This window comes from Chanodichthys erythropterus, chromosome 10 (genome assembly GCF_024489055.1).
Source record: "Chanodichthys erythropterus isolate Z2021 chromosome 10, ASM2448905v1, whole genome shotgun sequence".
Taxonomy (NCBI): Eukaryota; Metazoa; Chordata; class Actinopteri; order Cypriniformes; family Xenocyprididae; genus Chanodichthys; species Chanodichthys erythropterus.
Genome location: NC_090230.1, coordinates 58,292,667 through 58,319,389, shown reverse-complemented (window position 1 = coordinate 58,319,389; position 26,723 = coordinate 58,292,667). Strand labels below are relative to the sequence as shown.

At 35.5% G+C, this 26,723-nt stretch overlaps 1 protein-coding gene across 2 annotated transcripts in view; it reads right to left on the bottom strand.

Moving 5' to 3' along the window:
• The window catches only part of ror2 (receptor tyrosine kinase-like orphan receptor 2), an 88,912-nt gene that overhangs the window by 25,785 nt on the left and 36,404 nt on the right, over positions 1-26,723 (bottom strand). For both annotated transcript variants that reach the window (XM_067398375.1, XM_067398374.1), the window contains exon 2: positions 2,343-2,423. In XM_067398375.1, coding sequence (XP_067254476.1) covers positions 2,343-2,423 — 81 coding nt within the window. The remainder of the gene's footprint in view (positions 1-2,342; positions 2,424-26,723) is intronic.

Here is a 26,723-nt window from a genome sequence, read left to right as displayed (position 1 = left end):
TGCACACTGAAAGCAGAAACGCAGACGCACTCCTGCTCGACACAGCAGGCCACATTTCATGATCCAAACTTTATCGTGAACACCCATCATGCAGTTATACAGGAATTGTTTTTCATTGATTTCAATTATTAATGTCATGTAAACCACACTGGTTCTGACATGAATCGTAACCGGACATGGCACCTCAGTTTGAATAAGTGTAACGAAGAATGAGAATCAGAGCTTCAGCAGAGAGAAAGATTTTTGGTTCAGCATTCAAGATTAAAATAACAAAATAAAGGCTAAGGCTTAATAACCATTCTAGAGTCCACACCACAGCTTTAACAATAACATCCCAGAGGAATGATGTCATTAGAATCACTCTCATGCTGTGTCCCAATTAGCCTACTTACACTACGCCCTAAAAGTATGTACTTTTTTTGTGAAGAAAAAAAGTGCATACTTTTGAGTGTGTAGCAGAAGAGTAGACAAGCTTTGGGACATACGATTACATCATAAAATTGTATCTTTAACAGACGCTCTGTCTCATAGTTACGTGCATCCTGTCACCATAAACTGACCTGTCAATCATCTTGTCACAGTTAACATCCTCCACATTACATTTCATTTCATTTCCTACCATACTGGTGAGAAAAGTAGCTGCATATTGATCTGCCAGTCATTGGTCTTTCATGTGGAGAACTCTCATATTTTTGCATAATGATGCATTTAAAAGTTAATGGCCATACGGATCTTCATAAAAGTTCACTTTGTTGTAGATGAAATATAACACTGATAACATTAAATATTTTTACAAGGTTAAATGTTGATTATTAGTCACTCAAACCCCTTTATCTAAACCTCTCTAATTAACCGTCGGTAGCGTATATCTGCCATGTTTGTAGTTTAGTACTTTTTTATTTGTGTTTGTAGTTCTGAACCAAATCCTCCTCCAAAGCGCAATGGGTCTTTATAGTGTGCACGGATCCACACTTCTACCAGAAATAGTAGATCATCCGGGGACTTTTGGCATACTCTGTTCAACATAGTATGCTTTGGGACACACTTATTCTAACATACTATGTAGTTATGGACATACTAGATAGTATGTCCATTGGGATGCAGCGACATTTGGCAGGTTTGGTTGGATTAAAAAGTGAAAGTGACATGACGTGTAGCCAAGTATGATGTCTCATACTCGGAATTTGTGCTCTGCATTTCACCCATCCAAGTGCGCACACAGACAGCAGTGAGTATTGAACACACACCCAGAGCAGTGGGCAGCCATTTTTGCTACGGCGCCCGGGGAGCGTTTGGGGGTTTGGTGCCTTGCTCAAGGGCACCTCACTTGTGGATAATGAGTGTGGAAGAGAGAGCTTGTTCATTCACTCACCCGGACCTGCATTTCCTGCCGGTACAGAGACTCGAACCCACAACCTTCAGGTTACTGGTCTAACTCTCTAACATATGCTCCGCTTTATAGGGATGACTCAGCACTCGTTAAGAGTTGGGATGGATGGATGGATGGATGGTTGGTTGGCACATTTCGGGGTTAAAGAGTTTGAGCATTTAAAGCTTCAGGCATGCATGTAATTAACCAAATGTTATATTTAGGGCTGTCAAGCGATTAATCACGATTAATCGCATACAAAATAAAAGTTTGAGTTTTATATGTGGGTATACTGTGTGTAATTATTATGTATATATAAATACAAACCCATCCATGTATATATTTGAGAAATATATACAAGTATATTTATTTATTTATATTTTTATATAATTTATATTATATATAAATCATTTTTTTGTACATAACATATTTCTCTTGAATATAATTTGTGTGTACTTATATATACATATTAATTACACACATTACTCACACATATATTATTCAAACTTTTATTTTGTATGCGATTAATCGGGATTAATCGTTTGACAGCCCTAGTTATATTCATTAATGTGGACACTAATATATATCATTCTTGCTCTGAAAGGGTCTTAAAAGCCAATCAGAACATATTAGATGTTTAATACACAGCTTTGTGAGAGGGTTTTTTGTCCAATAAGATTTCATTGTGGGTGGAGCCAACTATCATGACACTACTATAATAAAGATATAGAGCATCAGTAAATAAATGACAGAATTTGCATTTTGGGGTGAACTTTTAATTTGAATTTCCCAGATTGGGGGTTTGTGAGAACATGATAACGTCAAATGTAAATTAAACTGCATAATAATTATATAAAATGTTAATTAAAAGGTAATATAAATACACAGTCTTAATGTGACCTGGACACTGGTTGTTTTAATCTCAGGATGAGGCTTTCTGGACTGAGTTTAATGGGGCCTTGTGTTATTTTACCTTCAGCTGTTGGCAGTCCTCCGCTTTGGGCCTCAGCTAGAGCCTCAATCTCTCCAGACTCCGACAGGTTCATGTCAGCCGCTGCAAAACAGAGAGGAGACTGTTAGTGCAGTATTAGTAAAGTCCTGTGCTAAAATAACCAAGGAATAACAAGGAAAATGTGCTCTCAAATTATGAGGACAAATATTCTGCCCGTTTCTTTAGTATAATAAAATGATGAAACTTTAACTTGTAGCTCTAGAGTTTACACAATACAAATTCACAACAACAACAACAACAACAACAACAACATGCAATTCATACAGACTTGAATATACTTTTTCTACATAGTCAATAACAAAAAGTATTTTTGTGAGGCATATAAAATCAAATATCTAAATAGTGTAATACAACTTGACAAAAAAAAAAAAAAAAAAAAACATTTGTCAGTATGCCAATATAAATACAAAGACATACATATTTACAAGAAGTTGGCATGTTCATTTTTAAATTATATATTGTTGAAAGATTTCTTTTCATCTTGGATTGGATATTTTGCACAAACGAGAAAAAAAAAGAAAATATCAGACTTAGAGTCAGGGTCTCTAAGCGGAAAATTACCATTACAATTACCATTACACTGCAAGCAAAAGCAACTTTAGGCTTTAAGCCTGCATGTTTCACCTAAAACAGCATTTAGTTCATTCTTCATCTGTTCCAAAAAGAACATCATATTTATTATAAAACACTCTGAAGATCACATTACTGCTGATGGAGTGGTTTCTGAGATGTTACATAAATACCCTACATTAAGTTAATCACACAGACAACATTAGTGGAGTGGATCTTTAACTGGGCCGGTGTTTAACAAGCTCACCGTATGTGGTTAAGGGCAAATTACATCCTTGTTTAACAGTGTGGAATGACTTCCTTCTGAGACTGAAAACAATGTGAGAACCATTACATATGAGAAACATGGGGCATAATTTATGCTCGGTTAATATGATGTTGCAATGCACCCTCAATTATTTCCCCGTTTCATCTGTTCCAATAAAGTAAATTGTTTTTATTTTTTTCATAATAGGCAAATTATCCTCAAATAAAACAAAGCTGGGAATGTGCATGTTGAAAACCACATTTGACATGCTATAAACAGCTGGTCTAGTAGTGCTGTATTCGAGTAGTATTCCATAATGCACTGCCAGCTGAACCATTAGTGAGTGATTAGGACTCATCCACATAGTCCTAACAAACGCACCACATGGAAGACATTAGATGGGTCATATTTCACCCCAAACGTACTGCAATACATTAAATGAAAATGATCCCATCCTGTTTCTTTATTTACAGCACTACCACAATGCATCACTGTATATACAGATATAGATTGTATAAAGGAATCAGATTGGGGGTTTGGGCATGTGTAAAGGTCCAAAAGACACATCATCCAACTATTTATGCAAAATATATACAAAATATACTATTTAACATTAATCTTTGCTAAAACAAAGAACTGCAAAGATTAGGCGGATCCTGATGAAGTTGATGATTCTTCTGATCAAACATTGATCTTTAAGACTTTAAATTCTGTCTATTTTATGCCATCTTAAATAATTATATGCCATAACACACAGATGGTGTCTTTCAGAACTGGTAATGGCTAGGGAAGAACTGACACTAAGGTTACATTTTTTTTTTTTTTAAATTTGCCTATAAAATATTTTAAACATTCCAATGCCTGAAACTATTGCACAATCCAAAGGCATGAGTCACATAACAGAAAAGGACGCTTTTAGAATGTACACATTTTACAAGAATCCATTAGTGGATTATTAATGGAATCGGCAGCACAAAAAGCACAGCAGAACTGGAAAGGTTTCAGAAAACCAGCATTATCCTTATAGCATACTTTTCTGCTCAACATTGAAATTCAGAATGCTCCTGCACTAATCAAACGCAATTCAAATTTTTAATTTAGTGACACTTTCAAAAAGCAAAATTTAACTAGATGGTCACATTTCCATAAATGAGAAACTCTAAAGGACGATCACTATAAAGAGACAGAGGAATGAGATCTTTGGTCTCACCATTAGAATGACATTTTTCCAGCTGTTGAATGATAAAAACATTTACACCCAACCAGGATCAACTTCACATGCTTGAGCATTTAAAACAACAGACCAAAAAAATTGCACCACACACTTACAATAAACAGAATGTTAGTGTCAGTTGATGTGGACACCAATACTGAATCAATACAAATAATTAAGCAGATCTGTGCAGTAAAATTCTGAGGACAGCATATTATTCAGAAAGAAAGGCTTGTTTCCATTTCTGCTGAACCACAATTACAGTTGTTTAATTAAAAATAAGAATAAAAATACAGGTAGTTTAACACCTCAGAGCACTGAACAGGTGTTTCCACTCTCAAATAATGTGCAAAAGGATTCTTGGTCTTGGAAAAGCCTAAGGCACAACAAAGGGAATAATTAGGCTGACTTTGGCAAGGACTTGTGAGATGAATATATGAATAAGCACATGTTATTTGTCTGGAAAGCAAGGTAATTTAGATTACACTGACAAATAAAGACCAAGTTGATAATTTGGGCTTAGGCTTGTTCACAACTTCTCTATAACTGGTTTTGACTCAATCATCATAATCATTTGTTGTACACATACTACAACAACACTACAACAATCATGCTACTAAATAGAAAAGTATAATGCGTTATAGTGTTTCTCAACCCTGTACCTGGAGGCCCCAATCCTGGATCCATGTTCAATCAGATTTTTAAGTTAATACAAGCATTTATATTTCATAATAATGCTGTAGAACTTTCTTAGTTTATCTAATATAAGTATCAGTTTGTTGAGCAAACTGAAAAAGGTTATATAGAATTACTTCTATACACCAAAACAAGTTCAGAAATATGTGCTGAAATGAAAGAAATCTCACACAACAAAATCAAAAATGGCTTGACAGGAGCTGAGAAGTTTTTATTTATTATTTAAGTTTTTGTATTTTCTTTTGTAATTTCTTGTAATGTCTACGGTCACCGTATCTTATCAGTTACCAAGACACCTCTACTTGAGGACTGAACCTGCAACCTTCGTCTAGGCAGCCCAAAGCAGTAATCAGTAGGCTGCCACCACACTGGAGGGGGGCCAACAAAAGGGCCAGTGTCGAGACCTGGGAAAAGACGCTGATCTAATTATTTTGGCTCGGGTGCCTGCGAGCACTCAACCCTCTGAATCACCACCTTTCACAGCGGATTCTCCTTTTTGAGCGAGTTACTCGCCTGGCAACTGTCGGCAAGCAGGCCGCTCTGGGTGCTCATAAAGAGGTGATGGCAAACAGCACGATGGCTGCAGTACACCGAGTCGCCCCCGTGGGAGAGTCCGGCTCCAGGATGGGGGCAGCACACCCTCAGCCAGACTGAGAATGTAGAAGCTTGTTAACACTCCATCTTGTCCTCTGGAGAACCGTTTAAACAGGAACTGGTTGCCAGATTCATAAAATCAAGGAGTGGGATAAAGGGGAGAAACTTTGGAGAAGCTGAACTCATTGGGTACAACAAAACTGCTAAGAACCCACTTAGTTAAATTGTAACAAATTGAGAAGAACATTGCATTCTCTTCCACAAATTAGATGTTTTGTTTGGGGCCTGACCATGTATGAGAAACTGTGCAGCTTGTAAAAGGAGGATTCTGTACCTTTTGGGTTGTCTGACTGGGCACATTCCTGGCCTTATTGAGTTCAATCACTCAATCGTCAGTTCTGGTCTGCAAAAAGACACCAAGACAATTCACTTCCAGACCTGGTTTACCAGCACATCTGCAGATGTACTTAGCATGAGGTGCCAAGCATGAAAAACAGCTCCTGGTGGTTCCTGACAAGCAGAGGCCACATAAGCAATGACCTGGTGAAAGGATCGTTACGACATTCCTGAGCCATTTGTTTTCTTACCTACTACTCATTTAAAGAAGGAAAAAGCCCAAAACAAGTTTCCTTATATCCATTTACTTAACAGCTGGTTGATATGGTTAGTGAGGTCAGCAGTGGCTCATTAGTTCGAGATTCACTTCTTCCAATAGTGTTAAAGGACATCTGAGACTTAGATCAAAGCCAGCATTGTTCCAAATTGGCAACTAAAAGGCAACAATCACCCATCAATTCACCAAAGCTCAACATGACGTCCAATCCTACAATATCATGTGACAACATCAAACCAAGCCCTGCAGTTCCTGACTATCCATTTATTCTCCAAACCACTTGTTCCATGTAGGGTTGCAGAATCAGTATACTGTAGCTACTGTATCTAAAACCTTAAAACATTTGAAATAGACACCGATTTTAAAAGCAACTTCATTTAATTCAGTATTACCATAATGCCATGACATAATCCACAATCTTTGTACTAAGAAAAACTGTTTAATTACCGGCTGTTTGTTTGTTAGTTAAACCAAATTCTATAGATAATTTTTTCTATAATGCTGTGGTTGTGTGGTGAGGTTTTCATACTGACTTTACTACATCTTCAGTGTAGCTTTCCTATACCATGCGAGGCCACTGGAAGTTGTTCAGCTTGTAACCAAAAAGCTAATTGCCAATGGCCCTGTACCAAAAGCAGAATGTCACGCTGTAATTTTTTTCACTTAAGATTTATTTTTAAATTACACACTATGTCCCATCATGTACATGGTGGTTAACAACCTGGGAGATTTTGGTGTAGTATTTATTTAACATGAGTGGTCAGGATTGCAGGTTGCATATAAAATGTACAGACAAAATATATTTGAAAGAAAAAAGAAAGAAAGTGGCAAACAAAATTAAATTGGGGTCTCTCAAAAAGTCTTACTCGTTCCCAGAGAGTGCTAAAAAGAGATAATCCAGCAACTCAAATAATCCATCCATTCGGTAGCATCATTTAACAAATCAAACAAGAAATTCACAAAAAATTCAGGTACTGAATTAAAAAGTGCTAACAGTTTCTTACATAGAAAACAATCAATCAAATCTGTTTTAATACAAGAACTTGAGGACCACCATCACACAGTAAACAATTGCTGGCAAGACCATTGGAAACAGACTTCAAAAGAGATGGTAAGAGCAAACATTTGTTTGCAGTTCAAACCATCCAGTTTTTCCCCCTCAAGGCCAGCAACATTCTGAAAATATGAGCAGAACCTGCCAGATATACACTATCTAGCTACTCTAACAAAGGCAATATTAGATCTTTAAAATCAATTCAACGGGGGATTACAATTTGAAATCAATGTATTGAAGGAATTGATTTATTTAAAAACACCCATTATGCAGAATATAAGATGGTAAATATTTAATTGATGAGTTGACAACACAGTATATAACAATACAATATAAAAGGTATGATTTTACCTCACAATCCAATGTTTTGACACAAAATGATAACTGCAAATCCACATTTCTCTGCCTGGAGTCCAGTTGTTTCTGTGAATTGCAGTGATCCATTTGCTTTTTTTCTATAGCTTTTGGCAGTCTGTAAAATTATACCTCAGATTTTGTGTCAAAGTTATTTGTACAGTTAATCGGAAAGCTCTTTCCCGTTTTGGATGCGTTTTGTGTGTTTTTTGCGGCATTCACGCTGAAAACCAATGCTGCCACTCATTGGGTGTAACCGCAGTCATAACAGTTGACGGTGACGTCACATGCGTACCCTCTATAGTCAACTGTCTGCTGGACACCTGAGTAATAATAATTAGTAATGAATAATTAGACTCACCTGTGGTTGAATTCTTGATAAATTAGACATTTGTAGTCTAAAATGTAGCTTTACTCCAGAGACTTTCAGTGGGGTGCACTCATTTTTGCATCACCCTAATTTGAGTAAAACTGAAAATTTTGTTCTCCAAGTTATATTATTATCCTTACTTTCATGTTATAAGTTAATTAGATGTTATATAAAACTTAGTCTTGTCAACATTTTGGAAATTGATTTTTGTGTTCATTGAGATATTGTTTAAAATGTTACTTTTCAAAGGGGGTGTACTCATTTACGCTGAGAACTGTAGATATAGATATAGATACAGATTAGATATTAATTTTGTGCAGGATTTACTTTGAAACAATTTTCACTCAGAAATTGCCCTTAAATTTCACAAACAATTACAAAGAACCGGCAAGTAACACATTGAATTAAATGTGAAATTTTCAAGTAGAAAGACTGAAATAGTATTTCCATGTGAACACTCCAATAATTTCTTTAATGTCTTCTTTACAACTTTAAAAAAAAAAAAAAAACATTTTTTACAGTACTATATCTATATAACGTACTATATCTATAATATTTATTCATATGATTAATTTATCTATCATTTGTATGATTCATTTCCATCCATCCATCCATCCATCCATCCATCCATCCATCCATCCATCCATCCATCCATCCATCCATCAAATTTCTGTGTGCTATTTTTTGCCCTTAGTAGAGTATATACTGTAAGACTGCTAATTGCTCGATTAATTGGCTAAAATTAGCCATTGTAAGATAATCAATTGAGAAAATAACGGTGCCTGTTTAGCCAATTACCAGAAGTATTATCACTCACTTGTAACATTTTTTAAAAAAAGACCATGGCTGCATTTCCCAAAAGCATCTTGAGCCCAAGTTGATCGTGGAGACCATTCTCTATGAAAAACTTAGCTCATGATGCTTTTGTCAATGGATGACGTGCAGGTTTTGTTCTTCAATGCCTATTTTTTTCCAACTCCAGTCTCTGAAAAGTTTGTCAAAAATTCAGTTAACCATGTACAACATAGACAATGAGGCAATTAGAGTTTGTGCAGAGTTATAGAATGCAACAAAATGAGTGCATTAGTAGGTGTGTGAGATAGAGCTGTACATGTGTAATGTCATAACTCCTAAATGGACTAGTGTCGAGACAGGAAACAGAACATTTGTCACTAAACAAGGTCTTTCACACTAAAAACGAAGTCAGATGGGATTCCATTAGAGTAGAGTATTTTTTCAGGGCAAAATTGTAATTACATGGCAGCATATGAGCTTTGCTCAGATCTTCCACACAAATGATGGGATAATAACAGCTCTCTCCACACACATAAACTCCCTCTGGGCAGTGTGTTTATCTGCAGGAATGCTGGTAGTCATAACAAGACTAAATATATAAAGTGTAATAGGTCATCACATAAAATGAGGAGCATAGTGCAAATATGATCACCTAATGTGGAGATCACAGCACTGCCCAATGCGCTGAACTCTATGACGTACAGCGGCAGTCACAGCTTTCCAAAAAACTTCCACTTTGGTATTTACGAGACAATTTAAATAAAGACAACTCCAAAATCTTACTTTGCAATAACAGGTTTATAACAAACAGGTTTGTTATAAAGGTTTGTGATCTTTTGGACACATTGGAACACATTTTTTGAGATGTTAACAGATACAGGTTGCACATCAGTGAAAACGATAGCGCCCGTGTATTGTTTATTATTATTATTATTATTATTATTATTATTATTATTATTATTATTATTATTATTATTATTATTATTATTATTATTATTATTATTATTATTATTATTATTATTATTAAGGGGAAAGTTGTTATTTTTTCATTTTTTGGAGCCAAAACAGGGCAGGTAAAATCTGAATGTAATCTGGGCTAATAGAAAAAAAACCCTAGCGTTGAGTCCTGATATATTAAAGGCACAGCTAAATATGACATTAATTGCAATGGGTTCACGTGAAGATTGATTTAAGTTCACTTAAATTAAAAGTTTTATATATTTTTAAAGCCTACAAAATATTACAAATGATAGCTTTCAATTATATTGTAGTGTTGAATGGTTATAATTAATTAATAAAAATCATCTTTTGTCATGGTCATTGTAACAAAAAACAAGGAGATATGTTTTGGTCTGTAAGTAAAGCTGAGCTTAGGCATTACAGAAACATGGTATTGTATACACGCGCATCTGTGTCAAACTCAAACTAACTGCACCAGTGGCTCTAATATCCAGCAATGACCTTTTGAAAGCATTTAATGCTCCAGCTGGAAAGCTGACAAAACTCACACTAACAAAACGTCAGGCAGTTACAGCCCACCTCACTGGCTCGTGTCAGACGACGTGCTACAATTTACATCCGCTGACACACGGAGACCTTAAACTTTCCACCTCAGAGAGCAGTCTCCACAGTCTATAGCTCTGCCATGCTCATATGATTATGATGTTGGCAAAAATCACCATAAGTGGGGCAGTGGGCAATATTCAACAGAGAGGAAGGGGAGGAAACTTTCAGAGTGCTTCATCTGACATGTTACAGACCAGATTTGTGGATCGTCTGCCAACATAAGTTTATTTAAGAAACCACCCTGTTATTAGAACAAAGCAATAAATTCCATTTACATGAGGCAGCCATTGAGTCGCACTATTTTGTGCGCCATCCTCAAAGAAAAACACTCTTAACAATTCTAAAAGGGGTTATTCACAGCACTGCCACAGATAAACTATTCTGAGTTCCACAAAGAACTGTCCAGAGATTTGCTTAGTACACACAAAAACCTTTTCTGCAATGGAAAGATTCCAATTTAATAATCGGAAGAAACCTTTTCCTATAAATAACCTTTTGTGCAATGGAAAGATTACATTGTTGTTAAAGCTTCTTTATGGAACCACTGATGCCAATAAAGAACCTTTACTTTCAAGAGCAGTTCTGTAACCTGTCAAAGAGCGATTTATCAAAACTTCAACCTAAAGTTAAAATGTTGTACTATTTTCTCTCTCTCTCTCTCTCTCTATATATATATATAAATAGTACAACATAGTACAACATACTAGAAAATAGTACAACATTTTAACTTTAGAAAATAGTACAACATTTTAACTTTAGGTTGAAGTTTTGATAAATCACTCTTTGACAGGTTACAGAACTGCTCTTGAAAGTAAAAGGTTCTTTATTGGTTCTTTATATTCTTTTATATATTGGTTCCATCCATCCATCCATCCATCCATCCATCCATCCATCCATCCATCCATCCATCCATCCATCCATCCATCCATCCATCCATCCATCCATCCAGTAAATATCTCCCCATTTTTATCATTTTGTGTTATATTTTTATGTTTGTAGTATTATAGTGTCCATGTAGCCATTTTTTAAAGACTCAAAAAGTACATAAAGACATTGTAAAAGTAATCCATGTAATCCACGTGCTGTGTACATGTTTCTCTCTATTTGTATGTGAATAAACTGTAAAACATGACTTTTCAAAATTGTAAATAAAGATTGGAGTACAGTTTACAAGAAAATACTATTTCATTCTTTCAAAATGTCATGCTTAATTAAATGTGTGAAATGAATTGTGAAATTTACTAGCAATTTCTGAGTGAAAATTACTTCTAAATTGTAAGGTAAAGTACTTCTAAAGTAAATTGTACACCAATATTTGTTCAGTATAAAATTCTAAATGGAATCTGTTCATCATATAAAGTGATCATTTCTTTTAAGAAGACTTGGCTTTAAACTGCTTGCTCAATCCAAATTGATACATTTCAAGTCCCCAACCCCTTTTTGGGTGAACTAGCCCTTTAAGACTTGTCCCCAAAGAAATTGTTAGAATAGCAAACACTACCTCGATAATTAGAAGGGTTTGACAATATACTTCTGGTCAAATAGTTTATATATAACAGAGGAGGCACTGTAGAACATATCCAAAACATACAGTTGCCTTATTGTAGAAGATACACTTATTTAGAGTTCATAAAACTATGAATGCCACCTGTTCATTAAAAGCATAAATGGAAGAATGTTATGTTTGGTCACGCATTGCTGGACTTGCTCGAGCAGGTCTGAGAACCACTGGGTCTTTGAGACATCTTCTGGTTTTCATCACCTCCAGCCTGTCAATAGCCAACTACACGCCTCTGGGGACAGACCTCCACAGATGTACAACTCCCACAAAACCGCTCTAACAGATGCAGAAACCAGAGTTTCAAAATGATCCTTACACATGTGCATCCAACGGTGCTAATAAAACTTTTGTTGTTGGCGATTGTACACTTTACAGCACTTTATCTTGCAGAAGTTTGCAGAGAAGCCAGAATTTCCCAAATGGTATTCCAACGAGTTAGGAAACTGAAGCAATAATTTAGAGAGTCTGTTATGGTTGGGTATTGAGAATCACATTTTAACCCTGACATGTTTGATGGAGTGTATGAATACAGGCACTAGAAAGTTTCAGCGTTTCCCAGTGTTTGTACCATTTCTCTCCAAAAGTTATGAGCGCTTAAAATATCATTGCATGCATCTTTTCGTTTATTTTGTTTGGTTCCGTTATCAGGGCTGGAATGTCTTTGTTCTTCCACAGGTTTGGACGGAATCCCAAATTTGTTCTGTATGCAAAAAAGTGTGTCCAGTGTAAATCCGATTTCTAAACAACTCTATTCAGTTAATGAATTGATCAAGAAAACTCACTAGTTAAAGAACACATTCATGTATTCAAGTACTTTGCATGTACATATAACTAGTTATGGCTTCCTCACTGCAAAAACATCCTAGGAATATCCTTGGAAACAATTGTCTAAACAGAGCTTTCCGTTTTATTTCTGCAGCTTCCGATATAGTTTCTTTGCCACTTTTGAGTCAAGACCCGAATAAAACTGCAAAATTGCTAGATGCAGTGCATGTTTTTTTTTTTTATATCTTAGCTGCACACGCACGCACACACACACATTAATACTGTTTGCACTTTTTGACTAATTTTCAGCTTGGTTGGAAATTACAAAAATATTCTGTGTCATGTTTTATTATTTTTTTCACACCTTTTAACACTGCAGCAAAATTGGTTAATATAGTGGAAATTTTGTACAACTATAACAATGTTATAATTCATAGTTTTATAAAGGATTTTCATAGTTCTAGATCATGGATTCATTGTCAGTTGCGCACTGTGCAACTTCTGCACTAAAACAGACTAGTTTTGTTGATGTTTACAGTAAAAGTGTCGGTCCCACTTTATATTAAGTGGCCTTACATCAAAAAAGAAGTACAATGTACTTATTGGGTTCATATTGAATTGCAAAACACTTTTGCTGCTATTGAGGTGTGGTACGGGTAAGGTTAGGGACAGGTTTGGTGGTATGGGTAAGTTTAAGGGTGGGTTAAGGTAAGGAATGGGTCAACAGTGTAATTATAAATGTAATTACAGAAATTAATTACAGATGTAAATACATGCAGGTGTTTTTAAAATATATGTATAATATAAGTACAATGTAAAAACATGCATGTACACAATAAGTGCATTGCATCAAATGATTAATTTAAATGCAAGTACATAGTAGTTAAGGCCACTTAATATAAAGTGGGACCAAAGTGTCTATAAATGTAAATTACTGACTGGCATCAGTATCAACACACTAAACGGATTTACAAAACTCACTTTTCTTATTTAAACTGCTAACTCAAACTGAATGCCCAAACAGAGGTTTCGATTTGCACAAGATTAAGACATAAGTCTATAGGCCCCATTTACACTGCATGGTTTAAGTGACCCAATTCAGATTTTTTTCCTCTCATGTGGCACAGATCGGATATGACATGTGAACGTGTAAGCAGGAAAAACCTCATGAATTCCAATATTCTCAGATCAGTTTCAGGCCTCACTCATATGTGGACATAAATCTGATATGAATCGGATATGTGCATTTGCGTCTGCCATGCAAGCGGTCAAATCGGATATACCCCAGTAAATGAGAGTCGTACGTCATTGAAAAAGTGACGGAGGCGAATGACGTCAACTCAGGTGGACATGAACTGTGATCACATGACACTAATGGCTCTCTCCACCTTACGAGAGCAATGTTTTGCTGACCTTTAAAGATTGTATTACATTGTACATTCATTTTGTATAATCATTTTGTCTGCATCCATTGCGTCCATTGCATATCGCGCCATTTTACTTTCTTTTCCGGGTCAGAACATCTTGGGTTGTTTCGCCAGTTTATAGTGTAAATGCAAATATTGGACATGGCCCACAGGTCACTTTTAAAAGATGATATAAGAGGGTCGTCAAAAAAAAAAAAAAAAGGGATATAGTCACCAAATCAGAATTGTGCATCAGGACAAACCATCACTTATAATGAATATGTTTATATTTTACCAACATTGCTGACTGTTTACATTGGTAAAATGTAATAATTCCAGAACTCAATAAACTTCTATGTACTTCATTAGTTCATTAGACCTGTGGACTAACAGTCTGCCAGTGGCTTGGTATGCACTAATACAGTAAAACTGTTGTTTCTGTATGAAAACACATTTGTTGTTTTATGTACAACAAAATTAATTTGGTAAACAAACATTAAAAAAAGGTCCCACTTTATATTAAGTGAACTTAACTACTATGTACTTACATACACACATTTAAATTAATCATTTGATACAATGCACTTATGTACTTAAATGTTTTTACATTGTACTTATATTTTAAAAACACCTGCATGTAATTACATCTGCAATTAATTTCTGTAATTACATTTAGAAATACACTGTTGACCCATCCCTTACCCCTACCCTTAAACCTACCCATACCACCAAAGCTTTCCCTAACCTTACCCGTACCCCACCTCAGTAGCAGCAAATGTGTTTTGCAATTCAATATGAACCCAATAAGTACATTGTACTTATTTTTTGATGTAAGTACATAGTAGTTAAGGCCACTCAATATAAAGTGGGACCAAAAAAAAAAAAAAAAAAAAAAAAAACATGTGCACAATAAAATAAAACAACAACAGTTAATTTGGCAGATAATACAAACTGCTGTAAACAAAGTTCTTTCAGAAATATGATATTTTATTTCCAAAATAAAATAGCTTATCTAGTCTTGGACAGATGACTCAGTCAGGTCCAGTTATTCTTCTAAACACTCTCTACCTTTAGCATATTTGGAATGGTCATCAGGGGTTTCATGCAGTTAACGGGACTGTTGTGTCACGGACAGGAAATGGCAGAGTCATTCATCTCAGACAACGAGGACGAGCCCTCAGGGAGGCCTGGGCTTTAGAGCCATCTAATGACACCAACATCACCAGACACAAGAGCCAAAAAAAGACCATTGTTGGGCCTCAAGCGTAAACACATTAGTGTAGACTATCCCAGGGTTCAAGATTTGAAAAAGGTACATTACATTTTAAAACACTTATGATCAGACTACAGTTACATTTTAATAGATTACATGATTACATATTCACAGAATGTTTTTCTTCTTTTTAATTTTAATATATATATTTTGTCTTTCTCTTTGTTTTTTTATAGCAATATGGTGCAAGATTGTCCTATTCAAATCAATATGATAAATGATTTAGGCCAAAAGTAATCTTAAAGTAATCACAAAATCATTTGCAATCTGTAACTGCCTATAGTTTGTAAGTAATCTACCCAGGACTGCTGGAGTTTGCCTTTCTTGCCAAATAATTTTGTCATTTCAGTACCATAACCAAGTTGAATTCTTCTGCCCAATATAGCATACTCCTTTATAGAGGAGAACCTGAAGTATCCTTAGAAGCAAATATCCCCTCTATACATCAATTTTGGCCACTACTGTGTATGTGTGTGTAATGCACTTATTGTGCCTTGTTGTTCTCTTTGAGTTTGTTTTCTGTGGTTTAGTGTAAACTGCTGTGGATTTTGTAAACTTGGCCTGCAATTAGATAATCAACTTAACTTCAAGTGATAAGCAATCAGGGCAAGTAAGTTAATTACCAACTGCTGCATTGAAATGGTACTTTACTTGTCTAGTCGAAGTACAGTTGCGTTGTAAAAAAGTAGCTTAAGGCTCTTTCACACCAAACACAAATATTCAGTGGCACAAAGATTATTTCTATGGAGCGAACATGTGGCCATCAACATCATTTTTAAGTCTTTGTTCAGTGATAAAATGTGCCGGGCAATAATATTTGAGCTTTGTGAAGCATCTAGAGCTACTGCATATATAAAGTCACTGAAAACACTCATCTCACTATCACACACACAAACATTTCATATTGCTCAAAATAAAAACAAAATGCACAAGTGAATACAAACACTAAACTCTACAGAAACCTGAAAAAAATTAATAATATGGCAGAGCAGCTGAAAGGTGCATTGCACCATCTATTGTACCAGTGTGAAATTGCTTGAATTGCTAAGATTTTTTTCATTTAATTCTAAATATTTTTTCAATACTTTTGCATTTAGGAGCATTACATTTTTACAAGCTAACAAACTATCACTTATAATGAATATGTTTATATTTTACCAACACTGCTGACTGTTTACATTGGTAAATTAATTCCAGAACTCAAACTTCTATGTATTTCATTAAATTTCTTGCACGTCAGAGCTTTAGTATTCACTACACGCCATTTCTAAACCATTTATATCCTGGCTTGTGAACTGGCCAAATCAGCCCTCAAAATGCCATTTTTCTTCGAGAAAACAAATGTAGGACACATTACACAATGCATGAATATTTTAATGTGATTCAGGGACAATGAATACTAAAAATGCAATATTTACACTGCAAAACATGATCTGATATTTGGAGTTTATCTTCAAGTCATAAAGGTCCAAAATCAACAAGGGTAAAACCATTCACCGATGCACTTACACAGTTTACTTTGTTTAACAGTTCTATCTGATGTATAAGATAAAACTGTTAAAAAGAGACCATAACTAATGAAGACGGAGAATGGGAGCACTGTGTGCTCAAGCGCTGCCTTTCTCAACGGCGTCAAAATAAAGGTCCAGTTTCCAACACATCGGCCAAACAGAAAAACTTAACGGCGAAACGATGTTTAAAAAAAAGCCAAATATCAGCAGATGTAGCTGCCTTGGCGATATATCGGTCAACCACTAGCTGGCATGCTAACATGTGCTATTGCTAGCTAGTAGTTATCTGACACAAGAACTTAAATTTACTAAGTTTGTCCAACAAAACATTATTTATTTAAATGGATATGTTCTAGTTTTTTTGGTCTAGAGGTACAAACCTAAATTAACTCTGTGGAAATGTTTCTCAATATAATTAACTTTAGTGACAAATTATTTAAGTTCAATCTAGAGGAAACACAAACTCATGACATACAAAACATGACATTAATAGCAACTAAAGACAACTCAATCACTCCACAACACAAATTCAAATTATCTTTATTCTAAGAATCTATGCATCAAAGGACTCCATCTATCAATTCAACAGATCCAGTCAAATTAAATTAATATAATGTCATTCTTAGGAAAGTACTAAAAAAAAAATATGGTTGGCTTGACAAAAGATCCTATGATGCTTCTCAGAAGCCCTTCCATTTAAACCCTTTAAAACGTGCCAACAAGTGTATAATATTCTTAAATAATGTGGTGTTTGTTCATCAAGTCAGAAAAACCAGAACAAAACTACAAAAACAAATGTAAAGTACTGTTCTGTAAAGCCTCACTATAGTACTCAAAGATACATAAAAAACATGGAAAACATTCATCTAACCTTCACTCTCCATACTGCACCAGTGCCATGTGCTCAGCAGATGTGGGAAAACAAGTGCTTTCCTTTTGTACCTCAAACTTGTTCTGTATAGTGGCTTGACAATATCCGGCTTACAACCTCAATGCTCATTAATAAAACTCTGACCCTACTTCACAAAGCCAGGAAGCTCCTCTCAGAAGTCTAGAAATGTGTATTCCTTCACATCAGTTAGATTAAAATCAATTATGTTGATCTAATAGTGCTAGTCTGCAAAATAATTCATTTCATAGTAGTAGTAGGTAAACTAACCTAAACTAGGGCCATTTTTGATTTTGTGTTGACTAAACTAAATTTCTGTCAGAAATTACTTTGCTTCTTGCACTTTAAGCAACACTTTCAAAGTAAAAGTGCATTCAGTTTTATTTGAAACAGATCAACATGATTCCGACATTTGTTGTTGTACGTATCATAGCAGTTCCGAAAATTAAATGTCTGTTGAGTGGCACTAAAAGGTTAATGCTCTATTGTATTTGAAAATATCATTCCACCTACACTAAACCTTCCACTAATCCTAACCGATTACATGAACACATATTTGCTGAAGTAATCATTCCATTTTAGCTACTTCTGTAAGTCTTTGAGTCTTGAAGTCTTTGAAACTTGTGTTTCACTCCACATTACAAATGCAATGCTATAGCAGTTGAGCTACCGAGCAAGTTTACCATGTCAGATATGCCATACATATGTAGCTGATTATGTGATACAAATGTCAAAATGTATTAGTTTGCAAAACATGCACTATGATAAAAGTGTTTTTAGGTCATAAAACAGTATTTTTGCAAGGAACCATGTGAAAATAAGCAATCTGATTCTCCAATCACAATTTGTGTGAAAAGGAATAAAAGTTGGCATTTTACTGCCAGTCGTCCTCATTTCATCAGAAAACTGCAGTGAATTGTATTTATAGGTATGTTTTGAGCAAAAATGTAGGTCGAAGCATGTTTTTCCAATGTTGTTTAAATGACTTTAATCCACTTAGGAACCATGTCAAATAAAAGGTTAACAAGTTTTCTCCAAACATCTTACTGACCTTTTAGGCCAAATACCACCTTCAATCAAATTACAATATATTCCGTTGAAAGTGTAATCTCAATTTCTGGTCGATGGCTTCAGCTTTTGGCTGGTAATAAAAGCGTTTGTAGACGTATCAGTACGGACACACCACCAGGGCACTCCACATACCACAGCAGGGTTTGGAGGTGCCCAAAACAAACAGCCTCTTATGAACAGACGCAATGCAACAGACAGAGCAGCTCTTTTTCCTGACCTTTCACACACCGTGTCTAGGTGAGAGAGTCTTCTCTTTAGTGCTACAGATTAGCACCATTTACACAAAGTCAACACAAAATCAAAAATGGCCCTTTTTACATTACACTATGAAAAATACAGCCACATTTTCAGAATATTTAGCAAGCTGCATGAATGTTTTGTATATACAAAGGATCCCAACCCCCCCATCATGTTCTGTAGTTCTTTTCATATCCCCTCTCTCTTGGCCCCCCATATCCTTTTAAAGGGCCCCAGACGAAGATCAGATAAGTCCAATTTCCTTTGATTTTATCCTGACTCAATTGGACCTCCACAGACCACATTTGACCAAAAGTTACTGAATTACAAATGAAAAACAAAAATCAGGGCCAGTTCAGGGGAAGCATTTATGAAGCCACTAGAGGAAGTCTTTACTGTCTGTGAACAACCGCAATTAAACTTAAAAGAGCCCAAACCTGCAAACAACAGGTCTACAACATTCATTCCTTCACTCACACTCATTCAAACGGAGTACAGCCTCTTGATTTAATAAAAAAAATTTGCATTAAACAGTGATTTATTTTTTTTTATACGTTTTTAAACACAATGCTACCCACCCTCTAACAAAAAGTGTTTTTGGACATATACCGTGGTGATACCAAATAGGCTCAATCAACGTCATGACAGTGTATGAGCACTATTCAGTTTATAGTGGTCATGTCAAAAGTCGATATTTAAGTTATTAAAATGTTATGATATTAGCCTGCAATACCAAATGTATTATAAGTTATTATTAAAGTAATAAGAATTTGCAAAATAAAACATTTTGAAATTACAACTATATTGGGATATATTGGGATATATTGGGATATACACTTCCATTTAAGTCTCTTACGTTCATTCCCCTTTTTTCAGGATTTTTTTAATAAATAGAAAGTATAAAAGAACAGCATTTATTAAAAAAAAAAAAAAAAAAAAAAAAAAAAGAATATACTTTTTAACTTTTTATCTTTTTAATGCATCCTTGCTGAATAAAAGTGTTAATTTCTCTTTAAAAATATATCTTTACTGACCCTAAACTTTTGAACAGTAGTGTAAAATTAAATCATTGTACATCAGCAGATCTGAACAGACGCTTCGCATATTTGCTGATAGTGCTACAGTTTCCGGTGGATTTAATGCTCAAATTAAATGGGTAATTCAGATGCAAAGTGCATGCCTTCTTTGTGTTTAGATGTTTCTGGGTTAACAAGTGCACATATCATGTGGGAATCACTCTGAAATAAAGACTGAATTTTTTCTAAACTGTTGCCATGCAAATATAAGGTTTTGGTCATACCGCTTACCCCTATTCAGTAACATTCAGTATTATCATCACTGTACCATGGTACCATTCCAGTTTTTTTTTTTTTAAGTACCAAAAACTAAGCAGTGTTGCAGCTAATAAATGAAAAATGTTCTTTCTCTATATTAACTCTGAGATCTAGAGCTTTGAATGGAAAGGTAGGCATGAATTTGAAAACGCAACATTCTTCCAATGACTGTGGTCATGAAAGAGCCCTTTGAGACTGACGGCATCTGACTGGCCCATCTACTGGCATCTTTATCCTCGCTCAAGTTGTTTTCTCACTGGATCTCCCCCACTTTCTCTCTCTGTGTGTGTCTTTGTTGTTTGTCAGCCCTCACCTTTCTTCATGTCAAAGCACTGTTAACGACCCTTAACAAAGCACCATTTACTTTCAGTCACAATGAGAGCCTTTTGGCCTAAATAACACCCTGCTTAGGCAAATAAATTGTTGGTGCAGAGTATAAAACACTGCTTCTCAGAAACATGATTTACATTGAACATCAAATGGCAATGCAACACAAGTCCCAACATTGTTTATTGTAGAAAAATGTTCTTTCACTCAGTGAAATGTATCAATATAACAATGAACTGAATAGTAGGCCAGCAATAAAAATTGCAACTGATTTAAAATGTGATTGTAAAAAAAAAAGAAAAAAAAAAGAAAATGTTATGCTTAGGCCATCCTTAAAAATATTCTCGTTTGCCGTAACCCGACCAACCCTGTCAATTTAGGACCGACTCAAATTTGTATTTTTTTCTGCTTTAAGTCCGACCGACTTGCCGGTTGTAAATTTGCATTAAGACGACCAATTTTGTTTTTTTTTAACTCTTCAAACAACTAATACAAAAGCAATAAAATAATATTAATTATATTTTAGTAAGTATTGTAAATATATAAATAGCCTAGGCCTACATACAATCGAAGGCTACGTTCTTTTAAGTAAAAACCCGTGACGTCATCTATGTTTACACTATTGGTTAACGGATGTCAAACTATGGCTGGTGCGTTCGTTTCGTCTCAACCCGTTGAGAGAGGAGACGTGCTTACAGATAAAATAATTACATGATTGTGATAGCCTACGTATATTTGTCTGATTTCTTCAAGCCGACGTATTTACCATGTTTACTATGGTAATAGCGCATAGTCCTGGTGATCAGAATCAACATCAAATCACCAACAAGTTATTTAAAACACTTGCTGCTGTCTGAAAGTGAGTTTTGAGCTAAAATGATTTTAAAAGTCTTTAATGCTGGTGTTAGCTGATAACCTACATGAAATCATCGGCGCCTCCGTCTCCACACACAGATGAACTCAGCCTTTGTTCATAACCACTCCCTCCTCAAGCCCGAGCTGGCCCGCTTTGGACCAATGTATTCGGCGGGCCGAAAAACCCGGGCCGTTGGCCCCGATCAAGCCCCGGAAGTGACAGTGGAAACGCGACTGGCCCTGGCATGCACTAGCATGCCCGCTTTAGGCCCGACAGTGGAAACACGGCTGCCCCCGAAGGCACAGGTTGAAAGACCCAGTCAGTGACGTCACGATATGCTAATTTGTTTAAATTCATACCTACGTAATCACCATCACCAAAATTGTATTTTTTTATACTGTTACTGCAAACCAAAATATTTTTAAGGATGGCCTTATATATCAGTGCTTCCCACACAGTCTACATTTGGGCGGGGCAGCCCAGGTATATTAACGGCAGCCCAAGTATATTTGGAGACACATTTATGCTTTTATTATTTTTATCCTTGTATACTTTTGTATCCGCCCTGGATAATGAAACCATCCGCGATCGATTAACTAGTGGAAAATACATGTGTGCGTCAGAACTGTTTTCACAAAGAGCACTGCATGTTGCAAAGTCACAAGGCAGTGATGTTGCACGTTCTACAGTCTCGCGCAACAGCGCTTCAGACTGCTTCAAAGTCATTCTCAATCAACGAAAAGTGCGGATTTATGCCAAGCGATTGCTAATGAACTCGAGTTGATGAATTCTGACAATGTCTACTTTATGGCCTTTATATAACATGTTTTAGACGATTGTAAGAATCTGAAAGATCAGCCTGCAATTGTGTAGACATTTCAAAATAAGAGTCCCGGTGAATTTCGAGCTTGTTTATAATTAAAAGTCACAAGCTAAAGTTCTGGGCATTATTGGTATTTTGGTTACACAAATTGTATATAGTAAATTATTGTAGTCTCCCCCACAGGAAAAGACTAAGAACATTATTTGACAGTTATATTATTCATCATTTAAATTTTACTAGTAAAAACTGTTCTCCTTGCTATGTCATATAGTGTCTCTTTCAGTGAATGGGACACATAGGTAAAGGAAACCCATTTAAATGCTGTAATTTTGAATAATTTACAATACATAATATTAGTATGTAATTAAATGTAACGGTATGCTATATGTAATTAAAATTAATTTCAATAAATAAATTACCCGGCTACCACCGCAAGAATATTTAAAACCTGTGGGAAGCACTGTATATCAATAGCTATAAAATAATAATAATAATAATAATAATATAACATAATAAAATAACTATCAGTAGTAGTAGTAGTAGTAGTAGTAATAGTAGTAATAGCAGTATTAGTATTAAAATTATTTCATAAAAATAATCACTATTTTACAGTACACCTGTAAAATTTCAAAACTACTATTTATGGAAGTCTTAACTCATTTTCAAATTAAACCATCAAGATTTTACCCTGGTGGAAAACTGCAGACAGCCCGTAAAGCTTCTCTTTTGATAACAACAGCAGGTTTATAAGTTTGGGAAGATACTGCTGCATGTTATGTTCCCAAATGCACATTAAAGCGACTGCATCAAACTCAACAGATGCAGAGATGAGTTTGTGTGGAGCAGCATTTACTATGAACTGCTCTGAGACACAGAAAACATTATATCACGAGCTGCACGCATGTAAATGAACAATGTCACGCTTTACTCTGAAACAAGCATATTATTTGCAGCTAGGGGTGTGCGATATCACAATTTTTGATCGTGAATGATGAAAATGTCTCCACGATCTGCTTTTGAAGAAATCTAGTATCGTGCCACAGTGCATTCTATCAGTTGCAGTTCTGGTGCCTTCATCACAACATACTGTACAACGCAACGTACATTCACATCACGTTAACATAGAGGCAGGGTTACGCTTATGTGACACTGCGATTTAGAGGTGCCCCAGAACGCTTTTTCACAAGATGTAATATAAGTCTAAAGTGTCCCCTGAATGTGTCTGAAGTTTCAGCACAAAATACCCCATAGATTTTCTTTTATTCATTTTTTTTAACTGCCTATTTTGGGGAATCATTAAATATGCACTGATTCAGCGTGCTTCCCCTTTAAATTATCACGCTCCCCCACCCCCAAGCTCGCAACTCTATAATACATTGCATAAGCAAAGTTCACACAGCTAATATAACCCTCAAAATGGATCTTTACAAAGTGTTCGTCATGCAGCATACCCGATTATGTAAGTATGGTATTTATTTAGATGTCAACATTTGATTCTGAATGAGTTTGAGGCTGTGCTTCGTGGCTAAAGCTAACATTACACACTGTTGGAGAGAATTATAAAGAATGAAGTTGTTTATGAATTATACAGACTGCAAGTGTTTAAAAATGAAAATAACGATGGCTCGTCTCCATGAATACAGTAAGAAACAATGTTAACTTTAACCACATTTAACAGTACATTAGCAAAATGCTAACGAAACATTTAGAAAGACAATTTAGAAATATCACTAAAAATATCATGTTATCATGGATCATGCCAGTTATTATCACTCCATCTGCCATTTTTCACTATTGTTCTTGCTTGCTTACCTGCATAAAGTCTGTTGATTCGGCTGTGCACAAATCCAAACGTTAATTCTGCCTTGTCTAATGCCTTGAACATGAGCTGGCATATGCAAAATTTGGGGGCATACATATTAATGATTCCGACTGTTGCGTCACAGTCGGTGTTATGTTGAGATTCGCCTGTTCTTCGGAGGTCTTTTGCACAAATAAAATTTACCTAAGGAGGAGGAAACAATGGAGTTTGAGACTCACTGTATGTCATTTCCATGTACTGTACTCTTTTTATTCAACTATGCCAAGGTAAATTCAATTTTCAATTCTATGGCACCTTTAACACAGAGGCAGGGTTACGCTCATGTGACACTGCGATTTAGGGTTGTGCGATTAATCGTAATTGATTTTTCCATTTTGATTTTGGCTTTCAACAATTATGAAAACAATATAATCGATGAAAAATGATTACTAAGCCACTGCCGCATTCTGCTGTGCGCTTTTGTTCCTCCCTAAGCCAAACTTAACATCCAAATCACCATTGTAAAATGCAGTCTACTGTTGCTAAACTGCTTTTTATGCTCAATTATCAGAGTTATTTGTAAATTTGTACCACAGAACACAGACTTTAATGATAACTCTTCCGTCCATGAGTCTACGAGAACATTACTGGGCAGCAACCCACCAGAAGCTTTTTTTTTAAATAAGGTACCCAAATATGGACAGAAGATGTGACCTGGTACCTCTTGTTCAGAGCAGACCACACACACACTAATGTGATAAATCTATCACTGCTGATGTGTGTCATATACTGCCTCATGGGACTTTGACGATAACACCCAGAACTGGAATAAACAGTGCTGGGACCCTCGTTACTCTTTACGTATAATATCATCATAACTTCAGTTTCCATATACACAGAGCCCTGTGGTCGGCCAGGGCTTGGGTTTTCTTTTTTGCCCTGTTGTTTTCATAAAGTGTGCCTCTCCCAGCTTAGAGGGCTTCAATAGTGCATATTTCAGCACCTCACGCAAAGTTTAGTTTCTCTACATAAACACAGCTCAAACGGGTCAGTGTGATTGGGATTAAGAGTCAATCGCAAACTCTTAGACGTACCAAATGCTGCTGCCAATTTTCCTTACAATATTCCAGATTAGAAGTGGAGCCAGCGGATTTATGCCAAGAGCAGCACCTTTCAGCAAAGTTTCATAGAGATATACTGCATATACCAGGGCAGTAACTTTTTCAAAATGATATTTACTGACAGTATTGTCAATAACAGGCATCATTATGTTGTTAAAATTGATCTGGTTATTTAAAAAAATCCAGGTTTGTAAGGTTTTGCACAAAATATTTTTGCTTAAATATCAATTACTTTAAAGTAATAATGATACAACAACTATAAATTACATTATTACCACTAATTAAAATATTAAACAATAAGAAATATTACTGTTGTAACATTTCAATGTAAAATAAAAGTATTTAAGAAAAGTAATCATTTTATTTTACAGTATTTATAAAATTACAATACTATTATTTATGAGTGTCAAATAAAGAAATAGTTAAAAATATGAATAGCAACCGTACGCAGAAATCTGATATGTCCATGAGCACCAGGATTTTTTTTTTTTTTATTATTTTAAATAAAGACAAAGATCATGCTAATTTTGCATATAGTACACGACCACTAGTCTCCTTGATGCAAGTTGTCCATATGCAGCTAGAGTTTCTTCAGCATTGCGCTGGGTAGTCCCGCCTATTGTGATTTCAAATTGGTCCAGAATCCTACTTCACATAACTGTATACATTATATAGGAAATTGGTGATTTGTCTCACATTGTGCAAAAAGTCTATTCATTGTGTACAGACAAATTGCTTGTCAATACAAACTTATTGCATCACACTTTGTTAGCACATGTTGGTGTTTTCTGTAAAGTGGAAATGTGGAAAGCAACAGACTTGCTGAAATTGTGTCTTTTCTGACTTTATTTAAACAGGACAGTTTGAGGGGACAGGACATAACTGGAGAAGACAGAGAGGAAGGGGATTGGGAAAGGACCCAAAGTGCTGTACTATTGCACCATATGTCCGAACGATTCTGACAAACATGCTTTTGAGGTGAAACCACAAATCCTAGGCCTCTTTACAATCGAGCTGAAGTTAGCTTTTTTTTTTTTGTTGTTGTTAAAATTCTTTCTGATGTTTTATTTGAGTGACCCGCTCCGTCTGAATGCCACTACCTAACTTAACCAATTGTGTGATTTTGAGGTATTTTCACTTACCCATAAGTAGACTGAGAAAAACTATTGTCAAAATCACAAGGAAACTCAAATTAAAAGGTGAAATGCTAGTGAAGTGTAAGCAAAGGCAGTTGAGCACATGAAGCAAATTATGTTTGAGTCGGGCGAGTAGTACAGTTGTAGGCAAAGGTTGTT